Below are 17468 nucleotides of genomic sequence, written 5' to 3' on the forward strand. Positions count from 1 at the left end.
GGGCAGAAAAATGGAGACTGTGGAGTATAACGACACAGTCTCCAAAACAAGGGCACAGCAACAGGGTAAGTTTTTTTTTTATTTTGACATTATGCATATGCTTGGAACCTCAACTGAGCAGGGACTAGAGGTAGAACATTGTTTGTGTCAATGTCGAGTGTGCAGCGGGAAAGGGGGCATCTGAGTTCAGATGCAGGCACTGGGAATCCAGTGCATAAAATATATATATATATATATATATATATATATATATATATATATATATATATATATATATATATATATATATATATATATATATATATATATATATATATATATATGAATAAAGACCAAATATAGTAAATGTTTGATTTTACTACCACTTGGAGCTTTGGTGTCATGGTACGGTAATTCCTTGGCAATTCTAAAAAGTATTTTTAAATTCACACGTACATCTTTTCAGCATGGCAAAAGCTCCAAGAATTTCCCGTGGCACCATGGGAAAACAAACCTACTCTGCCAAAAAGGCTGTCTGGGGATATTCACCATTCATCCCACAAGTGGAATTGGGATCAACTGAAGGATTAACATTTTTGTATTTCTGGAGCTAAATTTAGCCTGGATTGTAAGTGAAACTCATGAGAGTGCGCACTTCAGGTGAACATTTTCCAAATCGTCAATAAACCGTCAGGCTTATTTTTGGAGGCAATGTTGTAAAATTAATATTAAATTGTGGATTATAGTTTGTGGAATATTTAGAAATCAACATTTTGGGACAGCGTGTTCAATTTTTTCATGATAGGGCTTTGATTACTATATAGTATTTCGCTTGATATAAAGCACACAGCGCTACAATACAACACTGAGCTAGTAGCAAAATGTCTGTTGAGCAGGTACAGTACATTTTTTAAATACTCGACAACAAAAAGAATGACGGGATGCGGGGTTACTCGGGGTTGATACGCCATCAATACAAACAATAGCAACAACCACACAAATCAACGCTGTCAGTGAGCACACAATCTTGAAAACAAAACAGAATTAAAGGGTTTGGTTTGCGCTTACCCTTGCACCCCTCAGGTGAATCTTTTGGGCATGAAAACGGGAACTGGATAAGGATTGAGAATGAAATGAGCAAGAAACCTTTGGCATCAGAAAACAAAGACGCCGAGACTGCGCAGGGAACAGAATAACACCACATTTGTAAAATCAGCATACCATCCGGGAGGGCGTCCCTCCGGTCTCCTCGTGTGACATGAGACCTTTGCTCGTTGAGAACGTTTTGGCTGCTTAGTTTCCTCTACATACACTGACAGTCATGCTAGTCGCGTCGGTTTAGACGTTTCTAGGCGTCACGAGCTTGACGAAGGAAAGCCGAGCAACAGTAGCAGAAGCAGCTGGAGAGTGAACGTGGTTCCAAGGCTCGGGCTCAGGCCGGTTCCTCCGCCGCAATCAGAGTCGTCTTCCTGCAGGGCAAATCCTTCGTGAGTTAAAAACACAGACACTGACAATAAACTCAACACTGATGGAAATTGTTTGGCCAAAAATTGGGTTGAATGTGGGGAAATAGAATTACAATACAATTGAGCATGATGACTCAATACAAATCATGGTTACTGAGTCAAAACATGCTCATCATTGTACATTTGAAAAATTGCAATCCATTCTGAATGAGCAAATTTAGGGAGTCGACGTTACAGACGTTGATCAATGGACTAGTTTGCACAGCAGCATAACAATATGCTGTGATGTTCCAAAATGCGTAACTTCAATTGTATTTTCTAAACTGAGATAAACTATTTAGATTATTTTTTCATGCTCAATGGCTTTACGTTATTGCCATCAATTGTGGCAGCACGAGAGTGTTTACCGTAGTGACGTGGTTTTTGTGACCGCTTTGTTTATTGCTACACTCATTCCTCTCGTAACGAGGTTGAAGTTCACCACAACCAGATGTTCTATCTAAAACCAAGAGCATTCATGCATGTGGCCTTGGGTTTTGTTTCAAAAGCAGGTTGGGAAATATGCTGCCATGAAGCCTTTAAACCCTACAATGACCACTTGCAATTTTAATACATACTCCACTCTGTTAATAATATATCGCTGGTATGGGGAGGCCTTTTATTTGTATGAACAAAAACAAAAAAATCCATTGATAAATTCTTCTTACTAGGTGCTGCTGTTTTGGTTAGCACAACATTTAGTACTAGCCTTACTACAGTTCATGTCTGTGAGTGTGTGTTAGGAGTACTCAGGAAGCTCGAGCATGCCAGGAGCAGGGCTTGAAAAGGTTTCGGAGTTGCCTGGATTCAAAAGGCAGGAAAGCCGAGCGGGGCTTCCTCTGTTTACCTCAGTGACACAATCTGTCTCCCTATGAGGAGCGCAGCCAAAAGTAAGGAAGGCAAAGATGGAAAGATGAGAAAGGCCCACTTCCTATTTCCTCTTTCGGCATTCCAGCACACATGCACAGACATCAAGTGTCCTGATCTAAGAAGCTATTAAAAAACAATGAAAGGCATGGCTAACAGATATGAGACCATTTTTTAAGACTAAATATTTAGACAGCTTATAAACGCTGGAACGTTGGCTGGTCAGGAACAATATTTTATTCAGAGTCCTCCTTTGATTTAGTCAATTTATGCTGATTTATGCAGCACATGAACCGCATCACCCCTTTTTTTTTCTTTGGTGGAATCCATGTAATGAATTGAATGCTAATGGGTATGAACAAAGCAGCTGAAATATTGTTTCCTGGAATGACGTCCTATGCAAAGCACTTTATTAGTCGTGACGCAAATGCTACAATGGGAAAATATTGAAGTAATTTATTTAGAAATATGTATAACAATATAATTATAACAATTATTTAAAAATATTTTTCATTCATAAATTAAAAAAGTAAGGAAATTTCCATTTTAATCATGCATAATAATAATAATAATAATTATAATAATAATAATAATTTCCTGTTTGATAAAGAAAAACAATCTTTTTTTTGTTCAAGCGTCTTGCTTTTAATGGTTTATTTTCATTTTATGTTGTCCTCAAAAGAGTATATGGTTTAAAATTCTTAGAGTGGCAAAAAACAAACCTGACCTAAAGCATAGTCATTGAAATATAGATAAAAATTGGCATAAAATATGCAATATTATTTTGGACCCTTCTATACTACAGAGGCACACTAACCCAAAAAGTGAGCAGCAGCAACAGAAACAAGAAGCGAGTAGCTCAATGTGGACCCTCTGCTGATTGGACACAAGGGCTCATCCTAGCGTGACGGATGATAGCCGCGGCCAATGGAAGGCACAGACAAATAATATGAGAAGATGAATACAGAAATCATGAAGAAACAACAGGAACACAGGAAAACAGCAAGCAATGCATGAAAAATGGTTGAAAATGACAAATGTGGACACAATAGATGAGTTGATGGTGTTTGCGGACAGATGACATCACACCCAAAGGCCAAAACTGATCAGAATCTGACAACAAATGACACATGAACTGAAAAAAGCTCATGTCTGAACACACATACGGAATCCGAATCTTACATTTTCATTGTTGTCGAAGCATACGTCTGGCCCTTTGCGGTACCTCGGGTTCTGGGCCAGCTCGCACGGATCTGGACCTTCAGCTGAAAACCCAGTTTTCAGGAAAACTACTACATTGTGTTGATATTCCAGATTAATGTTTATAACCCAAAATACCTGCCATTGCACATGTTATGTTGGTGTCTGCTTAGTGGATAAAACTGGGTTGTGTATGGAACTAATGATTTCAACACAGGCAAAAAAATCTTTTAAAAAAACTAAACAAGAAGAAAAAAAAAATTACTGATTGTTATATCCTCACAAAAATCAAAACCCGACTGGGTAAGGAACTGATTAAATCGACACAGAAGGCGTAAAACAAAACTAACAAGACACAAATTTGACAGCGTGCAAGTCAAACACATGTGGAGGAGCAAACCGCAGACGCACAAGACACCGAATCACATCAGGAAACAATAAATCCGACTTAACACCGAGTAAGACAATAAAAACAATCACAGCTAAAAGCCCAATTGAGACCAAAAGGCAACAAATAGTTCTAAACAGAACTATTTGTCCGCCTGTGTTAAACCGCGCAGGCACCATTACCTTAGTGGCATCAAGTGCGCCCTGTAGTGACCCCGCGGCAAATGCCCGCGATGACACCTTTACGATTGGAGTAGCAAGAAGCCACATTTAAGCCACATCTGTCAAACAGATATCCTGCCGACATTTCACCACACAAGTGGACCTCTGCTCTTAACCTTAATTCAACGTGATGGTGGCGTACAAGCCAGAAACAAAGAAAACCCAATCTGGTAGTAATGTGAGAGCACCTTTCATACGTGCCGCATCTGGTTTACTGCTCACCCGCGGACCTGCTGGAAAGTGCTTCGGCGTGTGTCCTTGGATGCCCACTTTAAAGCTCTCTTGTCACAAGGGCTGATGGATGGAAGGACCCGGGAGTAAAAAAAAAAAAAAAAAAAAATGTCACCTTCATGTTGACTATTTACGACTTGAGTGAAAGGATACAGGGTTGTTCAGCCTGTCGCAGCGGTCTGGGGTCACATGACAAACACGTGTCCTTGGCGTCGGTGATCAGGAACACAAGGTTGGTGTTTGGCAGCTTCTCCGCTCGATACATCCTAAAAGGCACATGGAGATGATGCAGCATGAATTTAGTTGGCAATCATACAAGAATTTTATGGTTTGTGGACAATGTTTCTCCCTAAATAAGGTTGAAAAAACAAACATAAAAACAGTGACACTCAACACTGGTGACCCCCATGGAGACACAGAATGTGAATGGCTAAACATCATTTACAAGACCATACACATACATATTCATCTTTATTTATTTATTTATTATTACGTTATTCAAAATAACCACATAACAACAGTTTTGTACAGACGGCGTAAAATTATGCCGTTATATCCCTTTATGAATTTGGTGAAATGAATGAATTGCTTTGAACATAAGATATTCCTTTATTTATGCACTCAAATGAAAGTTTGCTGGAGGCCAAAATGCATTTTGAAGAACCAGTAGAAGAAACAATTTATCGAGATCAGCCATCTTTGTGGTTTATATTCGCCTCGAGCGCTTTGAACTGGGACAATCCCAGTGTTGTAAATCAGACGACCCACCTTTCTTGAAAACTGAATAAGTAATGTACGAATTTATTTCAAGCCATAAAATAACATTATTTCCTTTACAAAGTGGTATTTCCATCCATCCATCTATAAATTCCATGTCTATCGATCTTTATCTGTCAAGCTATCAATGCAGCCAACTATTTCCCATTATAATACAACCATGTGCTATCCTTCTATCACATTTATTTAGTCATCATTTACTCTCGCCCGTCCACCCGTTCATTTATCTTTTCCTACAACCACATATGTATCCATTCATCCAACAACCCCTCCATAAATCTATCTATCCAATCTTGTCATCACCGAAACAGGATTAACTTAAGGTAGGTAAGCTTTTATCCAAGGAGTGCAAATATATTATATTCTTAGTAGTTCGGCTAAAATTTCAGTGATTTACTTTATGAGCTGCTACGTAATATAAGCAGTCCCATTGGATACATACTGCTTGGAGCAATGCAGGTGTCCATGTGGCCTCTCCAAGCTGTTCTCTTATTGGACTTTTTATGGCCACCATGAGGCTTTGTGTGTGTGCAGCGGTTAACATCGGGAACCAGACATGCGGGACCCATAACATCGGGTAATTACAGCCATATTTAACCTCTAAATTGACACAAAAGAAGGTTAGAGCAAAGTAAATGTGCAGAGGCCCGTGAAGATTGGCAAAATTGAAGAAAAGCCAGAGATTGGGAGAAGTCGAATAGATAAAAGGACATTTGTGCTTTCCCCTGCAATTCCTGTCAGTGACGGATCAAGGTCAAATGGGCCTGATTGGAACTCGTAAGAGAAGCCGCCTGAAGTAAAAACCGAAAAAAGGCCCTTCAGGAAGGCAACACGATTCCTAACCTATCCCCACGGATCATTAAACAGAAAAATCATCTGAGGAAGGGCGGGACAACTTTATAGTGTCATATACACTACATACACATTTAGAGGTGAAAATCCGCTTTGTAGGGGTGCATGAAAAATTAATATATACGCAGAGTATACTCAAAGGAATTAACAGACATACCTCGAACAGTTTCCACAATCCAGGACCCCCGAATAGGATCTTTCATCGTTGTCAAAGAAGTATTGCGTCTGCTCTGTGATGCAGCTTTCTTTAAACATGGCGTCAGGAATGTCGTCATCGGCTGACTCTGCTAAATGAGGTTTGCACAAGTCGTAAATATATAGCGCCGCTTTTCCACTGCACATTACCATAGCAATAACAAAACTGTTTGACATAAAATCCTGACAATGACGACATCACCTTTTTCTTTTCTACTCAACAAGCTTGAACAACATGGTTAGAATAGTTCATCCTAACACCAAGCAATACTTAATGATTAAGCGCTGGTGATATGCAGAGCCATTTCGATCAAGTCGTGGAAGAGAAGCAAAAAGTGAGAACAACGGTAAACGATTGTGTTGCTCACCTGCCTCCAGTAGATTGGGGAACATGAGGCCATAAAAGAGTTGCTGGAGTATGGACCTACAAAAGGAAAATAATGCAAAGGTTAGGCTGATATTTTAGGGTTAAGGTTGATGATTTAGTTTAACAGAGAAAGACATTTTTACCTTTAAGGCAGGAATTAAACTTTTTTTGCCCACAATATACCAAAACTGGACTAAGAGCTGCAACAGGAAAAATTCGGGGAAAATCCCGTTTTGTTCATATATGTAAGCTGCAGCAGACTATAAGCTATTTAAAGTTTAATTTCCATATGTAAGATAATATGCACAAATTACACAATATCATACAAATCATAAAAAAGCCATAGATATGACGCACTGGACTATAAGCCGCAGGGTTCAAAGCTTGTGGAAAATGTAGCGGCTATTAGTCCGGAAAATACGGTAACTTTGTTTCTCTGACATATAATGTATTATTAACTATAAATAACTCAAAAGGCCAAATCTACCAAGTGGTAAGACAATTAAAATTTCAACCGATTATTGTCGCAACCCAAATATTGGGTAAGGTGACTTTTAGTGCTGCCACTTAACAATGGATAAAGTACTTGGTCACATAGAACAAGCTGCTTATTTAATGTACTTACTGTATTTCATGTGATCGTTCTATATTTATGTACTAAAAGTGTTTTTCAGACAATTATTTTTTGCAACTATTGACTTTACTATTGCTCAGAATATACCCCAAAATTAATAATCTCGTCTGGGTGGTCCAAACATGTTCCAGCGGGGCGGGAGGCAGTGCCCCCACACCCCGCCAGTGACCATACATACTAATAATCATACTACCTTTAAAGGGAGGAAATTGAATCCAACTGCACCAAACAATCTTAGGATTGCACACCAACTCAGCTAGCTTATGAATGTGTTAGTTCCCACCAATGGAAATGATTACCATAAAACATGGATATATGCAGAATCTATTGTACAAATGCACTCACCAGGCAGCAGCGGAAGCCCACCAGGCAATACTGAGCAAATCTGCTATGGTTGGCTACAAAAAAAACGTCAGATATAGAGTTTAAAACCCTTTCAAATGCCCCCCACATGGCAAAGCAAATCCAAGAAGCAACCGACCACATAGATAGAGCGGGGCCCCGCCGCAGCCTTGCTGTCTTTCTCCGGGTCGCACACAGACTGGTAATCGTAGGTCTTGTTGAAGGAATACAAAGAGGTGTTGACCAGGTTGATCATCAGCACGGGATCCACCTCGCCAAAGAACTGACCGATCTGGAGACATGAAAGGGACACTCAGTTGGGAAAAACCTTTTAAGTGACTGAATTGGGGCTTCACATTGCTGTGGATCAGTTCTGAAGAAACTGGCATCTGCTTTCAACTAATTTGCATGCGGAGTTCAGTCACATGCAGACAATCCTTTTAAGCAGGCAGCTGTCAACACATCTTGTGGAGTGAGATATTGCAATGTCCTTTTCCGCTCTGCTCACTTCTGAAATGTCAAATGTTATGCAACAGTATTATATTTCTGCCATGGCCATATGGCCCTGGAAGAATCTATTTTTTTTTGCTTTCCAAGTGGTGTAAAAGTTACTCCAGTGAAATACTTCCATTTTCTGTATTGACAAACGTAGACTAAAGATAAAAATCAAAATCATAGGATACATTACTTTTTCACAGGCGGCCTTCAGGCATAGAAAATAAATTTCAGAGCCACTGGCATTTGTTTGTTTTGTTCTATTCAGGATCCAACCAATAAAGACTTGATCAGAAACAAAATTCAAGCAGTTGGTCTGAATTAAGGTGCCAGACAGTTCACAACTGTCTGGTTGAATTGGTTAAGCCGGCGCCAAAGAATCAGAATTTGATTTCTATGCGTGGTCAAGAACTGATGTTTTTGTTTTAAACCACAGACCATGAAAATGAAAAGCCACAGACTCAATCTCATGATCCAGCTGAAAATAACAACAGATTACAATGATGATATTCAGTTTATTTTGACATAAGCACTTTATTAAGGCACTTTTGGTACAATTTAAGAATACTTTCTTGTAGTAAGACAGTGACGAGTCTGTTTATTTGCTTAACATGTTTCAGCCACTTCCTGAAGTGGCCGAAACAGCACAATATGTCTCCTTTAAAATCAGGAACATAGAGTATGTATGTCCTATCATGACTGACAAGAAGCATTACTCAGACCACTACATATAGTACTAACATTGGACCATAGGGACTTGCAGCAGTCTGCAGTCAGTATCTCACTGTGAGAGGCTCACACCCACAAGAGACTCACTTCAATAAAGCATCCCCAACTGACAGAACCTGAACTTTGATCATCCTACTGCGTCTGATGTTGTACTTTAGTAGGGGCATGGATGAACCTACATCCTGGAGGAGCTTTGAAAGGAGCTCAGAGCAAGCAAGTAAGACATCTTTGTAACTTAGACATGAGTCCTTTGCCTGACCTTGGTAAGGAGACTGATGCAGTCTCACGAGACGCAATAGTTGACTTATAAAGTTTCTGATGTTATCTTTCAGAACGATATGGCTAAATGATTCATCCTGGGATATTTTTTCATAAAACTCCAGTGGGCTTTTCTACCTTCACACTGTATGCATCATCTTAGTTGATGCATATTTTTTTAGCCATTAAACTACATTGACATGTGTCTTTAATATAAAGAAACTCACCAAACTGATGTAATCATCCTGATTGGACATGAGCAGAAAGCCACCATCATCTAGGATCACGCAGTCGACATGCTGCAAAGGGGCAAAATAGTTTAGATTCAAGTCACATGTGATGTGTGTTTATTAAACATGCATTGTTTTACCTTGTCATTCCTCATACAGCCACAGATCTCATCTTTGCACTGAAAGAATGAATAAAGTGAATTGGGTGCTAACGCCTAAATGTGTGAAAATGAATAATAATAAATACATAGGATCATAAGCACATCACTTACATTCTCTTTAAGTGTAGCATTCATGAAACTGTTCATCCAGTAAGTGACATCGAGTTTCACTCCCACCACTACAAACCAGACCAGCAGCAAAAATACATCAACAATGTTGTGATTTGTTTTTTTCTTACATGACTCATTTTGGTGGATGCACGTTTGTTGATTCTCAAAATTCAATTCAGAGCAGAACGTGGACTAGCGACTAGCATGTCTGCTTCATATTTCACATTATTATTCTATAGGTTTGAATCTTGGCTGAGTGGAGTTTGCATATTCCATTTGCTTGCGTGGGTGTGCTCTGGCTTCTTCCTACATTCCAAAAACATGCTTGGTAGGTCAACTGATGAATGGAAAATTTGATTAGCGTAACATGTGTGATAAAGCCATAATACAGTGATTCGGATATACAGCAAACCTGTGCCTTTTAGTCATTCCCTAAATTACTTGTTTGTATTTTTTTTTTTTAATGTACTTGAATTGAAAGGCTTTTTACAATAAATATTGATTTTGGCAACTGAACCGGGTTTCACTTGAAGTCTTTGTCACAAGCAGCAATCCATGTGGGATTAAACACGACTGACCTGCTGGCTTAAGCGTGACTTCATTGATGGTGAGATCTACGGCTTTGCTGACGAGGATACCAGATTCGGAGACGCTCTCTCTGCCTTCTGCTGCAACTGAGTGAAGGACAGACGAGGGAACATTGAATGCAATCATTGCACATTTGGCAGAAGCGAGCGTTTCAGAACCACACTTCAAATGGGAATAATTGTTATCCATGATGAGGAACGCTTGTAATTCACATTAAGCCTGGTGGAGCTCACGAACCCCCATGTGTTAATCCAGTCAACTGTTACCCCAACTGCTTTACACACATTGTTTGCCTCCCCTGAAGTCTGCCAGAGAGATTAGCAAAGATAAACTCGAGAGGAAGCTCACAGTCCAAGAGTGAGACAGAGAATGAGTGCCGACAGACATACTGTAAGGGACCGAGGATAAAAGTCATGATGTCATCGGCGTACGAGCGTAATCTTCGCCTAGAGGGTTTGAGTTGAAGGCCGCTAATGCTCAATGCCAGACCAAACTGAAGAAACGCTCCAGTACCAAAGTACAGCCACACAAGATTCTTACTGTTAAAAGTCGGAGCGGTGAAAATGTATATGTCGTTGTCCAGGGCTCTCTTGTAGAAGCTTGACTCGTACGGCTCTGGGTTCTCCATCCATTCTTCTCCAGTGCTAAAAACAAAAATTGTAGAAATATTAATTGTTAAAACTTGTCATTAATGCTTCTGTTATGCTGTGGGTGGAATTGATCTGTTTTAAAAGTTACGTCTTCTGCTGGCATAAACGTGTTTCATTTGATTATTTAAGAATTTACATTGCGGATAAGACCCAGCAGTGACAGAAAGGGCTGAATGGTGACAGAAATGTCCAATTCATACATACTATGGGAATTGGAATATTTCTGTGTTCAATAACATCCAAACCTATGTTAAATAGGAGTCAGAACCCACCTGCCATTATTTAAAGCATCTCTGGCTAACCCCAAACAAAATTCAGGTGTTCTAGTAGGCATCTACTGACTTTTTGTCTTTCTTTCTAGCGGCAGCCTGAAGATTAAGTGCCAGGGTTGACTGCAACCTGTTTTTTTTTTTTTTTTGTTGGAACTCGGCCTTTAGACAAGGTGGAATAAATTATGAACAGCGGGGTTTCTATTATAATATAGTTGAGTCTCAAATCGGCGTTGCGCTTTGAATTATTTCAAAGTACGAGCATAGTACAAGTTATTTTAAATAACCTTCAAAGAACAAGCAATTTTTCTTTAATTTAGAAAACCCAAACTTGGACCCAAACCCTAATGCTGTTATAGATTATTATGAATACTCCCTAAACATAATACTTTTTTAGTTTATAAATCAAAAGAGCTGAAATATTCCTTTTGAGCATATTACTAAAAATATCAATGCTTGATATGTGTATGTGTCAAAAGAAGTGACTTGAAGATGCATCACTGTCTATATTTTGCATATGGAAATGAGCAGGAAGTGATTATGACTAATGTTAAACTCACTTGTGGAAAAATTAGACCACCCATGCATAGCAAAGATGAAGAAATAGAGGAAAATAAAATGCATGTGGTTCCTACATGCACACATGGAGTGATCCATGTGCTGCAAGAGCCTAATCCTTCATCTTCAAGAGTCAATGGAGCAGCCAGAAAGAGCTCTAACAAAGTATCACAGCCCCTTTCAATTTTCACAGCACACATTTGCACAACTCGTAGCTCGCAGGCTAGGTTGGCCGCGTCGGAGAAGAACAACATCAACGACGAGCGGGGAGGGGTACCTTCTCGGGAAGACTCTTGTGATTCCTCCATCTGTGGCTACAAACCTGGCCACTGTCCCATTCCTGAGAGGATGGAAAAACACAGTCAAGCTTCAAAGTGGATCATGCTGACAAATACTGCATCTGTGAGTCCCAGCTGGGAAAAAAGACACTCTTGAATTTCACAACCAGAGTCACTTGTCAATGTAGAGGGGACCATTGGAATTCGCTACCAAAAATGTGGTCCAAATGTCAAAACAGAATCCAGAACCCAACGGAAACTGGAATCAACTCATCTCCCTTGCCTTCCAAAATGTTTTACTGTATTTTCCTTGACTCTTTACTTGTATGCGTAATGCCAAGCCGCTATTGCAGAGAAGAGAATGAAAAAAATATTTTCACCCCTCCAGCACATTTTAACTATAGATGTTTATATTATTTAAATTTATAAACCGAACACTCAATCAGACTTTGTATCTGTATGGTACGAAGTGCATATGTATCACTTTATTGGTTTCTTTGCTTTACATCTGTAAATAAATTATTCACCTACAAAAGCTCTCACTCGGTCTTGGTTGCGTGGTTTCATAATTTGAAGTGTCACAAAAAACAAAAAATATTAAAAAAAGCATCAAAGTCATATGTTTCTTTTCAAACACAAAAAAATTCTCTCCATTTTTTAGGCCAGAAACTGATTTTAGTGAAATTACATTTGTTTATGTTCCGTATCTCCTCAATAGTGGGCTACACTGAATTGGTTTCAAGGCAGCATGCCTGCCATGCTTGAGGAGTATGAACCTCATCATGCAAAGGTCTAAGGAGCCTCAACTTGATAGAAAGCAGTCCCAATTGGAACCCGATATAGTATTTAAATTTGTACACACACTCCTAATTCATTTTCGTTGAGTGATTACATAGTATGGAGTGTGGAACGATTTTACACATGTTTTGAAAGGATTCCTGGCAGCGCTGCTTGTGTCTGGTAGCAATAAGCCTTGTTTGTGTTTCAGTTAAGCCAGGTACACAACACTCATACTGACTCTTGGGCCAAGTTTGAGCATTTTGTTACAAAAACACTACGTATGTAGCTACCAAAACACAATGAAGCATAGCTGCAGTGTCGACGTTTGTAGTATGCGGAAAAATTTGGATGAGTTCTACTCACACTTTCTGATCTTTCCACAAGTCAACCAGCTCAGCTGTCAGGCCTGCATCCAGGATGAGTCGACTCACAAGGGATACATTGCCTGTGATTGGAGACAGATGCAGTCCACATATCATGCATGTCACAGCTTCAAGTGCAAGGCTTGCAAACAAACTTGTGATGGCAACATGAATGGAAGAAAAACAAGCAGTCGTTGAAATTAAATGGTTATAATATTTCTTACTTTTTAATAATTTGGACCAGGGATGTCCAAACTCCTTCTACTGGGGACCATATAAAATGTGATTTAAGATACAGGTACTTTGAGTGATCATGGGACAATTTAAACTTGTATTTCAAGGCAGTGTACAGAATTCCACCTGAAGATCAAAAAGTATATCTTGTAGCGTTCAACTTTTGTCAGTTTTATTTTTGATTGCGTTGTTTTTCAGCAATGTAATTTTTTCTCATCACATTATGATGTGGGCCTCGATTCATTTTCTAGAATATACAGTGAACACCTCAGCTGGCCCCCTGTCAGACTTTGGACACTCCTGGTTTGAACACCAAACTTCAAAGTCAGCAGCCGAGTGTGACCTTGGCTCCAAATGGATCTGGGATAGCTGCTTCCATTAGCAGGGGGATAATGGCAGTAAGCTATCACGTCCGATGAGATCCATTAGATGACGACCAATCAAACCCGATGAATCACCAAGGAGAATGACAACACTGGGCTTCTAGGAAGCTCAGTCGATCGGGCCTGATGTCACCCTGCTCAGACCTGACTCATCAAATGAGCTGCTCTGTCCTTCAGACAGTCAGCACAAGGGGGAAGATTGTACATCCTTAAAAATGGAAATAGACTGTGACGCATGCACACTCAAACACACGCTCACATTTAAATGACTGCACGTATTGTACATTGAGGCCGAAACACCATCAGTGGGATTATTTATGAGGAAAACCAAAACACTGAGGGAGATGCATGACTCACATGCATCTGGAGTGTTCCTATCAATGTACTGGTTGAAATCGAGGAGAAACTGGGTGTTGTTGAGTGACAACGTCAGCTCTTTGCAGTATTCCCTGAAGAAACAGCAACCGTCAGTTTCACTCTCTGCACCACGTTTGATCCGGCATGCGCAACGTTACGTTCAGAGTCGGGGAAATTGGGCAGGGGGCGGGGTTTAACCCACTCACCGTGGAGCAATGAAGGTGTGACCATAGTTGTCAAAGTTCTCCAACTGGAGGGTTTCCATCACTTTGGAAACACACACACACACACACACACACACACACGCACACACACACACACACACACACACACACACACACACACACACACAAATCTTAATCTACATCACTGGACTAGAACTACTTTACATTACTTTTGGTTCCTCGAAAAAACTTTGATGTGCCATTAGATTATTGTCCGCAGATAAAATAAAATAAATAAATAATGTGTATACGTACGCACGCTCACACACATGCATTTGTAGTCAGAAACCAGCAATGAATATTGAACTTCACTTATTTCTTTTAACACGTTAAGATTTCTCGCTTTTTTTTTACTTTTAGGAGGACGAATATGACAATGATGGAACTGAAAACAGGAATGTGATACATAGTCATCAGAACCATTTGGCTTAAGATCATAGCATACACTGGAAAGTAAATTTAGGTATTATTTGAAGTGACTCAGCACAAGCAGGAAGTTCAGACCGGGGACCTAATGACAGTTTATACACATGAATGATTAACAATATTAAAATGTTAGTATTAAAAATATTACTGCATAGTAAATTAAAATCGTATGAAGGGGACAGTTTGACGTGAAATGGACGGATTGAACACGCACCCGCACGGACATGACATATTGGACAGATATGAGGTGTTGGATAAAGAGAATGAAGCAAAATACTTGCCTATTTGCCCTGTGACCCCCATGAAGAAGAGGGAGAAGAGGAGTAGTCAGAAAGCAAGAAAGTAGTTAAAACATCTTTATCAAACTAGAATATAATGGCATGCATTGAAACAACATAGTTGTAAACGTTAAAAAAAATCCTCCAAGTTGCTGACGAGCATTCAAAATATCGTAAATGACAAGACAGGCGTCCTTCACGATTGAATTTTTAGCGTGCTGGCGTGGTGGCGCTGTCTGCAAAAGCCATCACTGAATGTCCCACTTTGAACACTGTCATGGAAATGTGCCACGGGATGAAACGACATCCTTCGCATAAAAAGATGACAGGCAGATTTATTGGCTGGCTCCACCGCACCGTATATAGCACCCCTGGGTATAGGAGCGCCTGTTTATGTAGTTCTACTTGGGGGGGCATTTTTTCCTCATGAGATGTTATGGTGGTCCGGCTCAGGTGTGAAACTTAAAGGACATATAATGCAAATTGATTTTTGAATAGATTGTATACAAAATAGTGGAGTGCCTGCCAATCAGTGGAGACTAGCCAACAGAGAGCGCTGTCTCCCCACTGCAGACCTTGAAAACAAAAGTTAAATAAAATATTCATGATAAAATGATGGATTTTTCAATCAGAAGAATACATAGTATATAGGTATTGATGAGTAAAATTCTGTCATTTATGTTTAATTTGGTGATACATTTACGGTACGGATCATTGTCAAAATTAAAGACTCAAATAATTAGGGGCGCAACATTCCAGCTATTGTTGCAATCAGCAATATCCTGGGACCAAAATTCGGCCGCCATCATTATGCTATGATAGCTGAAAGATGAGGGGGCGATGGCTGTCAAGCCCCAAAATCTTTTTGTTGATGGAAAGAGGGGAATAGGACAGCTGGAAATACACCTATCATGAAAATCAAATGTTCCCAAAATTCCAGATGGCCAACACAACCATTATTGTCTTCGCAGTCCAACAGGTACAACCCTGGTTGTCATAGTAACAAAAGCGAGAATCTCTATTGGCCCAGCAGTAGAATATATAGATCTTTGCACATATAGATCTGTAGATCCTTGGGGTGTTTTGTCACAGACATCAGTGTTATTAAAACAATTGGCAAAAGTTTTAAATTGTCGAGAATAAAAAGCAAAATGTCTCTTTTAAGATTGCTGGACACCAAATTTTAGAGTCGATGCCTGAGCAGCACGGCAGATCTTTTTACAGCCCCGTAAACGTCAATAGGCTCTTTACGGCGGCAAGGGAGTGACACAAGGGCCAAAGCACTCTGTCAAAATCTCATCTACTGGGATAACTGCACCATTAGCCAAACGGCTTTGTAGAGACACATCAAAGTGATGAAAATGCACTAGAGGCAGATGTTTTTTTATGCTGAACTCGCTGTTTTTTTTGCCACTAATAATACCCTACGAGGCATCCATAAGCTGTATCCTAAGTAATCGTCAACAGAGGGCTAAATTTAATAATCACGCTAACGTGCGGAGGATGAAAGCATGCAAGAAGCGTAAGGAACATAGCGTTTATAAAAAATAAAAAGGACAGAAGAATGAGTACTTGCCCCAAGACGATGCTGTAAATGTCCAGCAGAGATAACACACAGAGAGGTAGAAGAGAATTAAATAGTAAATCGTATGGAAAAAATTCAAAACTTAATGTTGAAGTCAAAAGTAAGATGAGGACACGTGAAGCCAATGTACATTTTATAAAAAATTGACTACCATACTACTTAGTTTTAGTAGAAAGAATGAATATACAAAACAGCAGTTTTTTTGTGTGTGGACACTTTAATACTAAAAGTGGTAGTCAACAAAATTTATTCCCACTTTACTTATCATAAAACTTATTTATAGTAGAAAAAGAATCACCAACTAAATAATTGGGTTCCTTGAAAAGCTGCTGAAAAATATTCTAAGGTTATTAAAATGACTATTAATATGAACGCAGGAAGGCAAAAGTGATAGAAGCCAGAAGAAAAGGAGGAAGGCAAAAACATTTAGGGAGGATCAAAAGAACTTCGGCACTCGGGCTGGGTCACCGACAATGAGTTCATGTGTTTGACTAGGCGCGGCTGCTAACCAGCGGGTTACACTACAAAACAAAAGTCATGGCAGGGATGCGGCACAAAAAGGAGCGGCCTGTGATTCCAGCTGGGAAAAAAACAGTGGTGACCTAATGAATTGTTGATATTGATATTGTTGAGTTGATAGTGATGGGTCAATAAAAGGTTGGTTGGTGTTGCACTCACACATTGCTTGCTTGATGTCGTTTCCCAGTTTGGCTTGTATGAAGTGCTCGCTGTATTTTGGCAGAACCAGAGCCAGGCTGCACAGGAAAGACAAACGACAATCATTGTTTGTTTATTGTTGAAGTGGTCGGTTAGCTCAAATAACTCACCTGTAATCGGTTCCATTGACTGGTGCCCAAGTGTATGTTCTTATTCCTCTATCAATATATCTCTGCAAGATGATACAAAGTGTAATTTAGCTGCATAAAATTGAATTTTGTTTGTTAGTTATTTCAA

The 17468-nt window shown here is 39.6% G+C and overlaps 1 protein-coding gene across 4 annotated transcripts in view; it reads right to left on the reverse strand.

The window, feature by feature from the left end:
* Positions 1-303: 303 nt before the first annotated feature.
* Positions 304-17468, reverse strand: part of cacna2d1 (calcium voltage-gated channel auxiliary subunit alpha2delta 1) — a 56576-nt gene continuing 39411 nt past the window's right edge. For 2 of the 4 annotated variants that reach the window (XM_088378806.1, XM_088378805.1), the window contains 18 exons: positions 17342-17403; positions 17193-17269; positions 14208-14268; positions 14002-14093; positions 13029-13110; positions 11885-11947; positions 10671-10774; positions 10121-10216; positions 9543-9610; positions 9411-9449; positions 9268-9339; positions 7698-7850; positions 7562-7614; positions 6584-6639; positions 6178-6307; positions 4545-4657; positions 3534-3616; positions 304-1448 (listed from right to left, as the gene is read on the reverse strand). In XM_088378806.1, the coding sequence (XP_088234932.1) occupies positions 1335-1448; positions 3534-3616; positions 4545-4657; positions 6178-6307; positions 6584-6639; positions 7562-7614; positions 7698-7850; positions 9268-9339; positions 9411-9449; positions 9543-9610; positions 10121-10216; positions 10671-10774; positions 11885-11947; positions 13029-13110; positions 14002-14093; positions 14208-14268; positions 17193-17269; positions 17342-17403 (1518 nt within the window). In that variant the 3' untranslated portion in view covers positions 304-1334. Of the gene's footprint in view, positions 1449-3533; positions 3617-4544; positions 4658-6177; positions 6308-6583; positions 6640-7561; positions 7615-7697; positions 7851-9267; positions 9340-9410; positions 9450-9542; positions 9611-10120; positions 10217-10670; positions 10775-11884; positions 11948-13028; positions 13111-14001; positions 14094-14207; positions 14269-16487; positions 16518-17192; positions 17270-17341; positions 17404-17468 lie in introns of all 4 variants that reach the window. The other 2 variants (XM_088378807.1, XM_088378808.1) reach the window with 2 other exon arrangements.

Source organism: Syngnathus floridae, chromosome 6 (genome assembly GCF_059516105.1).
Source record: "Syngnathus floridae isolate MCC-2025c chromosome 6, RoL_Sflo_1.0, whole genome shotgun sequence".
Taxonomy (NCBI): domain Eukaryota; kingdom Metazoa; phylum Chordata; class Actinopteri; order Syngnathiformes; family Syngnathidae; genus Syngnathus; species Syngnathus floridae.